The sequence below is a fragment of the Lepeophtheirus salmonis genome, chromosome 6 (assembly GCF_016086655.4).
Source record: "Lepeophtheirus salmonis chromosome 6, UVic_Lsal_1.4, whole genome shotgun sequence".
Taxonomy (NCBI): Eukaryota; Metazoa; Arthropoda; class Copepoda; order Siphonostomatoida; family Caligidae; genus Lepeophtheirus; species Lepeophtheirus salmonis.
The window spans coordinates 13349664-13360906 of record NC_052136.2 but is presented as its reverse complement, the minus strand read 5'-3'; the positions used below and the strand labels follow the sequence as shown (position 1 = coordinate 13360906).

The 11243-nt window shown below is 35.2% G+C and overlaps 1 protein-coding gene across 1 annotated transcript; it reads left to right on the top strand.

Annotated features, from left to right (window-relative positions):
* Positions 1 to 1129: 1129 nt before the first annotated feature.
* LOC121119171 (uncharacterized) lies at positions 1130 to 11242 on the top strand. Its single transcript, XM_040713786.2, has 5 exons — positions 1130 to 3957; positions 6566 to 6907; positions 9439 to 9889; positions 9958 to 10082; positions 10169 to 11242. Exons 1-5 carry the CDS (start codon positions 2167 to 2169, stop codon positions 10673 to 10675), a joined length of 3216 nt encoding a protein of 1071 aa, XP_040569720.1. The 5' UTR covers positions 1130 to 2166; the 3' UTR covers positions 10676 to 11242.
* Position 11243: the final 1 nt, after the last annotated feature.

Below are 11243 nucleotides of genomic sequence, written 5' to 3'. Positions count from 1 at the left end.
ATAATATAGTTTCAAATTTCAATTATGTTTGGGTTCTATGTACAAAATATGTGGATAGGTAGGTTTTTTTGGGGGGGATGAAATAAATATTGTTTCTATTTATTTACATACCTACTATGTAATATATATGTGTTTATCTGTAACTTTTGCCGTAATCCTGGCGACTAACAAACAAACGAACGGGGGTAAAAACAAAAAACTTCGTTAGCAGTGTTATTAAAGTACGTCCATTATGCGCGGACATGAAGGAGGGGAGAACCCGCTTAAAACTGACGTATATACATTGTACTTGTTCCCATATATTTCATTTGTTGGACCACAAGCATCATTATGGCCCCTATTACCGCCCTTAGTTACGGGACAAGATAGTAGATATTTCATGATATATTCTAATTCTATCTCAGTCATATCTGAATATATGGCTATTACGAACTACGTACTGATTAGTAACAAACATCCAATATAATTTGACCCATCCTCTTTAAGTGTATAAAGTATTTATATTTATGAGATGACCAAAACATATGCTAACAATAACAGCAGCTAAACACCGTCCCCTCTCCCTTACACCAAACATCATTTTCTATATATAATATTTAAGGAACCAGCCTTAATGCTCCTCGTTTAACTCCATGTCTGTACTACTAACATAATAATGTACTGTAGTAGTTAGAAGCATATAAGAAGCATCACCGCCATTGAATTAGAAAAAGTTGTTGAAAATATAGCGTCATGGAAGGGGGGGGAAGTCAGTGTGATTCCTTTTCTCTGTCCAATGTAGGCCCTTTCCTCTCTACTGCTCATTATTCGTCTTAAAATCATGATGAAGGGCTGAATCTCTTAACTCAATGGCAGGTACATTATTACTTATTATGAGAGAGAGAGAGAGAGAGGAAAGAAATCTCATCATCTAGCTCAGCTCTCGATTTGAACCTTTGATTCACTTTCCAGTAATTATATATATTATTTTTTTCTTCTAAAAGAAAAAAAGAAGGAGAAAAAAAGGAAAAAAATAAATGAAGTTTGATTTCACATTTTGTCAAGTAGGGGTAAAGAGAATAATAATATCTAAACTCATCAACTCTTGGCGACTAGGCTAGGTAGATGACCTTCAAAGAGTAGTAGTACGAAAGGAAGAGAGAGAGAAGGACTCAATATTATTTTTTAACAGTATTTTTTCTTATACGTATGTAATATTCTCAAGATACATTATTATTTGGACATCTTCATATCATCAATAGCTAGAGACTAGCCATCAATATAGGGTCACCCTCAATGGAATGTATATTTGAAGGGGGAAAAAAGAGGGAGAAAAAAAGAGAGTGTGTGTCATAAAGAGAAAGAAGAAGAGAGAGAGAGAGAGTTGTTCACCGGCTACATAATAAAGGAATAAAGAAGGTAGTGGTGTGGAGTAGCTGCTGCTGTGACTCCTTCCTCCCCCTCCTCCTCCTCCTTTTTTCTTATTTCTTTCTCTCTATTTGCCCATTCCTGTGTATTGTTTAGTTAGAATTTCTTTTTTTTTATGGTGATGGTGGGTAAACTGATGATGCGAGAGAGTGTAGACGGAATGAGTGCGTGTAAGAAAGGAAAGAAAGAAAAAGAGGGAGTGAGAGATAGATGGAGAAAGAGAGAGAGAAAGATCTTGCTCCTTTGTTATAATAATAAATAAGAAAGAAAAGGAAAAAGACAAAAATTCTAACTGTAGTAGTAGTTGTCGTCGTTGTCGTTGTTGTTGTGTGTGTGTGTATAAGTCTACTGTGAATATGTCTATAGAAGAAGTGATCGTATGAAAGTTAATGTAGTAGTAATTGTTTCTCTGTGCGTGTGGCTGTGTATATGCGTGTGTGAGTAGAGTAAGTTGACTGAGTGTGGCTCTCTCTCTCTCTCTTCTGAGTTGATACTCACTTACTTCATAGTTACTTCGCTCTGGCCGTGTGGTTCTCTCTGTGTTGTGTGTTTGTGTGTCTGTGCTGTGTGTGTGGGTCTGCATTCCTCTACCTACTGTTATTATTATTGTGATTGGATTTATTTATTGAGAGACTTTAGGTTCTAGCTAGAGAGATTTGTGAGTGTTATTCCGAGGATTTCCCTGATTTGGATCCATCTTGGGGTGTGTAGTTGAGTGGGAAAGTGGGAGTGTTAATTGTGATGTATTCGTGATGGAAAATGAGCGACGTACTCAGTGGCGGGGAGGTGATGGGGAGCTCCAAAACGAGTGGTGGAGGTGGTTCAGCAGCGAACAAAGCGGCGATTGAACGATTGAAGCGTCGTATGGAGGGCTATAGAGAGATTCAGGATCGGAAGGGACCCCAATACGAGAGCGCCATGAACGCCTACAACTCCGCCCATTTGAACGAAACTCTGGTTCTCCGACAAAGACACCTGGAAAATGCGGCAGCTGCAACCAAAGCCAAGAAGAGCAGCTCCGGCATTTCCGCCAATGCCAACAATGCAGGAGCACAGTCCTCGGGCACTTCTTCCTCTTCCAACAAGAAGGCCAACAAGGGGACTCCTCCAGCAGCAGCAGCAGCAGCAGCCAACAATCCTTCTTCTTCCTGTCCTCCGCATCCTTCGCAGCATCCTCCTCTTCTTCCTCCTCCTCCTCCTCCTTCTTCTTCTTCTTCCTCCTCCTCTGGGGGAATGATGGGGAACTCTGAGAGCATGAAGAGGCCCGCCTCCGCACTCAATCCTCATGAACTCAAGGAGTGCATCAAGAGACATCGAGGAGTGGAGTCTCCTCCCTCCGCCCCCTCAGGTCCCCTCCCGACCTCCAACAATCCCTCAGCTCCCATCATGATTAAGACGGAGGATTGTCTGGATCCGGCCACGGGACTCATGGTGAAGGAGGAGCCCTCCAAGGACGATACCCTCGGGGATTTAGATCTGAAAGACTTTATGGACGACGAGGGAAATGACGATATCATGAATCCTGCGACCCTCAAAGATCTCATCGACGATCTCCAAAGTGATTTCATCGACAATTTTGATTTTGACAAGAATGCACTCGACGAACTAAGTACAGGGGCGGGTGCTGCTCTATCTACTAATACTATTTCCTCTTCATCATCGGATTTGACTCCATCATCTACGACGACGACAACCGCACCAGGGGGAGGAGGACATCCACCCCATCCTGCTCCTCCTGTTCCTCCTTCTGTTAACGCTTCGTCGCAGATTCATGACAATGCTTCTGAAAGACTTAAAATGATGGCGCAACAGCACCATCCACCTCCTGGTAGTAGTACGACCTTACCCCCTCCTCCTCGGCATAATATGCCCCATCCTTCCATGAGGCTGCCTTACCCACATAGGCCAAGTATACGACCGGGTGGTCCTCCGCATAGTATTGTCACAACAACCAGTAGTCATAATGGCAATGGTCATCCCCCGAATCTACTAACTACGAGTAATAGTGCTAGTAGTAGTTGTAGTATACCAATCTCATCCTCTTCCCCAGGAGCAGCGCGTCAAGAATCTTCTTCTCCTGCATTAAGAGTTACTCCTACCCCTGTTACGTCCAACATGTCTGCGACGACCAATGCCCTCACTCCTCCATCATCCTCTTCTTCCTCCATTCCTTCATCTCAGCAGCAACTCCAGCAACAATCACCTTCTAATATGCTTATGTCCAATGCGCATATGCATCAGCATCCCCATCCCATTCATATGTACAACAACGGTATGCATCATATGAATGGGGGAAATATACATATGGATATTCGCATGCGTGCACAAGGACGCTATCGACTGGGTAATCCTAACCCACAAAATAACCAACAGAACAATAGTAGTAATCATCATCCTCATCATCATCAAGTGCATCATCAACAACAAGTGCAGCAGCAGCAACAACAACAACCACCACATCATCAACAACAGCAGCAGCAACAAGTGCAGCAACAACAACATCACCATCATAGAAACATGATGATGTCGCAAGCAAATATGAGACATCAGGTAATGAAGAGAAACCATGTATTTTTAATTATTATTAGTATGATGACTACTTCAACACTCTACACTCTTTCCGAACCAATGAGTTTATTTTCAAAAAAAAAAATCAAAAAAAATCTTGGATTTCAAACTCTTAAAAAAATTACGAATAATGCGTTCATCTCAAATCAAAGATTGTGATGATATTTTTATCCGATAAATCTTTGTTGCAGTTTCTATTCTTTAATTTAGTATTTTCATCCCTTCGAATTGGAAGGAAATTTGCACTTTCAAATAATAGCAAACCATTTAAAATATATGAACTGGCCCTTTTTGTATAAATCCGCTTCAAATAAATTCAGGTCGGAAGGACTGTAGTGATTTTTTTAAGAGGACCGAAATTTACACTGGGGACCCTAATTTCCTTTTTCTGACTAAAAGGTCACGCATAACTAATGTGTGTCTCTTTTCTATTGGAATTTGATCAAAATCGTTTTTTTTTGTACACAGTATCAGTGTTCATTTCGTCTTTTTTCCTCATATGCCCTCCTGTCTTTGTCAAAATTTAGTGCTTCGTCTTTATTTCATAAAAAAAATTAAAAAAAATAGTTTGTTTCATCATCGTCATGCAAAAACATTTGTTGACGAATACAAGCTTTTGCCTAGTCTTAGCTAACGAAATGAATACTGGACCTTTTTTACTACTAAAGTGAGACCACCGGTCCAGACTGAAACCCGATATCACTAGTCTACATACACCCGTCTTAGTTAGATAGATAGATAGCGCTTTCGTTCATTATTTATTTATACGACTTACATACATATATGTAGCTTTGTTTTTTCCTGATGCTTTCTTTTATGAGGTTTCCCCCTCCCCACTCTTTCTTTCCTTACTTGTCCTTGTATATACATACGTCTCTATTATTCTTATTTTGTGTTTCCATGCATGGGTCCGTTAATTAACTATAATAATAATGTTCTTTCTTTCTTCAATAATTCCCCCTCCCCCAAAAAAAAAAAAAATCATCATCACCATTGTATTCATTATATAGGTTTTGAAATTATCTCACTCACCCCTTCCAAATAATGTGTTGGATTCTTCGAGTAGTACTTAACTTTATTCTAAAGCAGAACAATCTTCTGATAATGACTCGGAAGTGCCCTCAAATTTTTATTTTTGAAAAATTCGACTTATTTTGTACTCAAATCATTATAATCAACATTCAAGTAATAATTCGTCAAATTTTCTAGTACCTTCTATCTATCATTCAAAAGAAAAGTTCAAAAATGTACGTATTAAAAAAGAGAAACCACATAAATTATTATGTGGATATTCTTAATAAATTGGACTCAATTTATTTGAAATATTTTTTGACTTTTACTTGAACCCGAATAATTATATTATCAAAACTCGAAACTTGTAAGTAATTTTAATTATTAGTCAATTTTGAGTCATTTGAACTCCAAAAGGACAGGAAGAAACTACAACAGACCCTCCTTTCTTATTAAAAGAAGAGTAATTGATGTATTAAAAAGGATCTAAACCACATTATACATTATGTGGAGACTCTCAAAAACTGGAACTCAATCTATATATATATGTATACATTTGTGAAAAATTCAACTTTACTTGATCTCTAATAATTGTAATAAAGGCTCTATAACATTTGGATGATAATTAGTCCAATTTCTAGTATGGTTAAAAAAGGACAGTAAAAAACTTCTTATTGAAAGTAGAGTTGAGGTACTATTAAAAAGGAGAAATCACAAAGTTCTTAAAAACTCGACCCATCTCCAAAATGGGTATATTGCCCTTAGTAGAAAATTTTAACTCGAATCCAACGCTGCTCTCCAATAGTTTGGTATATTATTTATATTATAAGTCAAGAGGGGATTTTTATAAAAAACAACAACAACTAAGTTTAGCAATTAGAAAAGGAAAAACAGTTGATGTATGGTTACTTTTTTCTTTTTTTTGTTCATTATTAAGTCGGTCGTCTGTATGTTAACTTCTCCTCTTAAAGTAAGCATTTTAGGCCATCTTTGCTGTAGATTGATTTAAACATGCATAATAATATAAATATCAACGAATTTGAATATAATTATGATATTGTCCTTGCACTAATGCTATTTTGAAGGTAGAAGGTTATACTCTTTATAGCAGTAATTATTTTTTTCCCCCAAAATTATATAACAGGCAACTGATACGAAGGCCCTTGCTAAACTATTTTGTTGATGGATATTTCACCTTAATATATAAATAAATGAGATTTATTAGTCGTTTTGGTATATTTTCGGTTAAAATTTATGTTCCCTTCGAATTTTCAAAATCAAAATATATTATGTTTATTATTATAAAATGGTTGTTTTCTTTTGAAAAAAGGATATAATCATGTCCAAAATTTCAATACATGCCGCAACAAAATCTCATTATGTAATGGATTCGGTAAATTCGAAAAGGGAAAATTACCGGGCACCGATATTAACAAGGGTCTTAATTCAGGTGTACCATATGTCTCGCCCTTTCCTCCCGCTATTACAAAAAAACAACAACACAAAAACATCTAAATTTATATGCATATCCTGTTCAATTGCACACCTCTTAACTAATTATACTTCCTTCTCTTTCCAGATGCCTCCAAATAGTGCCATGTTGCAACAACAACAACAGCAACAGCAGCAACAACAACATCAACAAATGATGATGCAGCAACAACGCATGCAAATGCAACATCACATGCAACACCAGATGATGAGACCAGGGAACGACATGATGCTAAGCCCTGGTGGTGGTAGTGGTGGTAACCCTGGTAACAATAATGGGAGTGGAGGTGGGACTCAACAGCAGCAGCAGCAACACATGAGACCCATGAACGCTCAAATGATGCAGCAAATGCAAATGCAACAGCAGCAACAACAACAACAAAATCGTCCCCCACCTCCCGAGTATGGGAAAATGATGCAACAACAACCGGTAAGAAGAGTTGTAGTAATAGCTGCTACTATTACATTACTAAATACTTACTAACCCCTCCCTTTACTTTTGCGTCAAAGGAGCGCGCCTATGACCCATTTTTTTAAATAGAAATGAAAGGCCCAATTAAAAACAAAACAGAAAATGAAAACACAAAAAAAGGTCAAGGGTAAATCACCTTTGATGATGATATCGTTCGTTTCGTTTCATGACCCAAATAGCAAATGTGTACATAGATTACATTTAACATAACTATTCAAATATTACTAATAGAATAAGAAAATGCTTTCCTAGATTACTCTTTTATTCTTCTTCTCCGTCTTTGAAAAAGAAGCGTTCACTGACATCAATAATAGTTTGGGGGGAAATTAAACACCTGCATCTATATGTTAATTATATACTTATTTGCTAGCAGAATGAATTACTTATATATTCTGCACAAGTTGGTACTTCTATAAGCAAATTCTTCTGGTTAGAACGAAAAAATGTAATACAACAGTTTAAAAAAAAGTAGATCTGTGATGAGGATAATATAATGATTGAATATTACTTATTAGTTATATTTACTTATTGACGTCAATAAGTAACTTATGTTTAAAAAGTCAAGAAGCACACAATCAATATATTTAACATGTAAGGAACATTCAATCATTATATTATCGTTATATCCTATGGCACATTATCATGTTCAAATGTTACCAATATTGCTTGTAAATACATAATAAATTCAACCCAAAAATAAGATGAGGAATTTTAAATGAATAATTTAGAGTAGTAGTATTTGTGATGAGGAAAATGCAATAACTGAATATTCTTTAGACCTGGGGTCCCCAACCATCGGGTCGCGAATAATATTTATTTTTAAATGATTTTAAAAGTGACTTGTGCAGAATAAAAGTCAGCACCTTTTTCCTAAAATGAGATGTGGCGGAATAATATTTTGTTCATAGTTATACAATTTATTTGATTTTTTTCGATGCACTCATATTTGCTGGATTTATAATTTAAATTATATTTTTATTTAGTAAGTATTAATAATTATATATAAAATATATAGATAAAATTAAATAGGTTGTCAAACCCTCTCTTAGATAATCAATATTTTATTAAGGTAATAGTTAACTGTTTTGATGAAAATGACTAATTGATGAAATATGTTATGCGGCACATTATAAGGCTAAAATATCCAAAGTAAATATATTACTTTTTGCATATTTTAATCGATCAAAATGAAAGATTGCATCTATCTATAATAGTTGCTAAGTAAATTAACTCATACAATAATTAAAAATTACATTACAAGACGTACAAATTGTAACGTGAACCCATTTGCAAGTACACAACTTTTATATGAAATCAAAAGGCAATGACATTTCCACTCAGTACATTTTGTACATACATTTTTGAATAAATATTAATAATGATTATAATAATAATACTTAAATTCCCCTTTTCATCTCAGTGGTGTGTGTATGTATGTACAATAGGGCATGTGAAAGTAATTGTAAGCAGTCTTTTAAATATTTTATGGAAAGAAAAACCTGTTTTTATACATATAATTATATACATATTACAATTATTAAGTATATATATATATATACTTAATTTCTGTAGTATTACATACATATGGGGTGCATCAACATAAAAACTATTTTGAACAAAAATTAAGAAAAGGAGAAAATCCCAATTTATTTTTGTACTTCATATATGTATACATATAACCCAATATTTCATAGACATATTTGAGTTTATATGCTATGAATTCATAACTATGGGAGGAGTTAAGATACCCAAGAATTTTGATTATTGTTTAAAACCTTTATTTGATTAAAGAAACTTATATCGACACCAACATGGCCCTTCAAATATAATCGGTCAATTTCTCATTTTTTTATTGTGACGCTCAATTTTGTCTAATTAAAGTACATTTTGTGGCATACCCAAAGGTCTTCAAAGATAATATTTTGCAAATAAAAATTGACAATTTATTCTTCAAAGAATACAAATGTAATCCACACTTTATTTTGAGAAAACTCATTTTAGCTTGCTTTTGTGCTGACGGGCCACATATATTAGGGTGTATGTTTCCATATCTTCATGAATTGATGATTTTAAATCGGATTTAGGCCTACTCTATTGGCGTATAATTACATATTGTCTGCCTTATTTTCTCATTTATGTATGTACAATGTCGTTTTATTTTATTGTGTTAAAAAAATTCACCTATGCGTGGATATTTCATAAAATTAGTTATATTTACTTAATATAATATCCATTATATTTGGCAAATATTATATTACGACAAGAGGAGGGGGTCAGAAGCCTCAAAATTGAGAGATGATGCAATGGATTAATTATTTTCCTTAAGTACAAATTGTTTGTAGAAATGCATTTGTAGTGATAGGTGGGCTTGCATACATACACAGGTCAGGAGGATATCCTTTTATTTTAAAGCATAACCTATGTACATATATATAGTGTACAAATACTTGTATTTAGTTAATAATTACTTATGTATTGTTGTTTTTCAGAACCAAAATATGCAGTATATGATGGGCCAAATGTCAAACATGCGTTTCCCAGGAAATATGGGATCGCGAATGAGTATTCGGGGTCAGGGCTATCAACAAATACCTCCCAGTGGTCCTATGATGAGGCAACAAGGTCCAATGAACGATCCGAGAATGAGATATCCCATGGGAAATATGAACATGGGAGTTCCTGGTAACAAGCAAGTTCCTATTTCCCATCCCAGCCCTAATTCACAGGTTATGTGGCAAAATCAACAAATGGGAGGAGGGCCAAACATGGTTCCTAATGGCCCTGGAATGGGTCCCAGAATGGGAATGAATGGTCCTGTTATGGGTCCTAATGGTTCTAACATGGGTCCAGGAAATGGGTCTCCTAATAACGGAATGCAGCAAATGTCTGCCCATTCTCCTCATGGTCAAATGCAACCATGTGGATCTCCTCGAAATCCTGGTAAGACTTTATTTTTATGTTATTAACTTTGTATGTTTATATATGTATGTATAATTTTATGAGTCTAGGTGATCAAAATAATGGAACTCCCATGATGCCGCAGGGTATTCGATCTCATACACCGGGAATGCCTAATCAAATGCCTTCCATGCCAAATAGCGGGATGAGTTCACAAATGATGATGAGCAATCAGGTATAAATATCTTATTCATATTGTATATCGTTGTATCATAATTACATGGACTTTAATCTCCACCCTTGTTATCTTATTCATTCCAGATGAACATGAATTCTTGCATGCCTATGATGAGTGGTGGAAACAACAAAAAAAATTCACAGCCTCCATCTTCCTCCTCACCCGCAGGGCCAGCAAACACGCAGTCTAATAACCAAATGACGACGCACTCACCTATGATGAATCACCATTCTCCCATGATGAATCACCATTCTCCTATGAGCAATCATCATTCACCCATGAATAACAATCCTAATGTAGTAGTGCCATCTCCCATTAACGCAGGGGGGCAAGCGACAACTCCTGTACCTTCAGGAAGTGCCGGATCTGGAGGTTACCCTCAATCTCCATTAGCCTCGCATGGTCGCAACACTCCTCTTCAAACCCAGGCTCAACAACAGCAACCCTCTAACTCAAAGGACGATTTCAATCTAGATTTCTTAGATAATATTTCTCCAGGCTCTAATAACAAAACTCAAAACTCTCAAACGACGATGCCGCCTTCGTCTCAGAGTAATAGCGATGCTGAACTTTTGAATCTATTATCATAGCCGTGCTCCTTAAACTATTAATTCAATTCCGAGATCGAATTTCAACAACAAATATACCATTTATTATTACTATTATTATTTTATAAAAAATAAAAGTTAAATGATAATTTTTTTTTCCCAAATATTTTAAATGCTGAGGCACTAAATGAAGAGATAAGGCTAGAATTATTATATTTAGTAATAGTTGAATTATTTTGTTTCTTTAAAAAAAACAAGTTGAAGCTCTGTTTATATTTATCAAAACGTTTTTAAATAATATAATAATTGGTTAATTCGCTTTTTCCAATGTGTTTTAAAACGAGCTTTTTAGATTATCTTACCTATTTTAGTGTCTTAACCCGATCTACTTCATACATACAACAACAAAAAAAAATTACAAAAACTGAGATACAAAAATTGAAATACAAAAAGAATATATAAAATTTGTGTAGATATTTAGAAATTTTTTTTTCTATTGTTTTTTTTTTTTTTTTTTTGTAATAATTTAAATTATGTAACAATGATGAATAATAACATTTAAAGAGATATAAATTATATATATATACATATATAAATTAATAATGTAAAT

Bases quoted from the DNA above. Each gene is read 5' to 3' on its own strand.
- LOC121119171 (XM_040713786.2), top strand. From the start codon at position 2,167: ATGAGCGACGTACTCAGTGGCGGGGAGGTGATGGGGAGCTCCAAAACG. The intron at 6,908-9,438 runs GTAAGAAGAGTT...GTTGTTTTTCAG, and splicing joins AAATGATGCAACAACAACCG to AACCAAAATATGCAGTATAT. The intron at 10,083-10,168 runs GTATAAATATCT...TATTCATTCCAG, and splicing joins AAATGATGATGAGCAATCAG to ATGAACATGAATTCTTGCAT.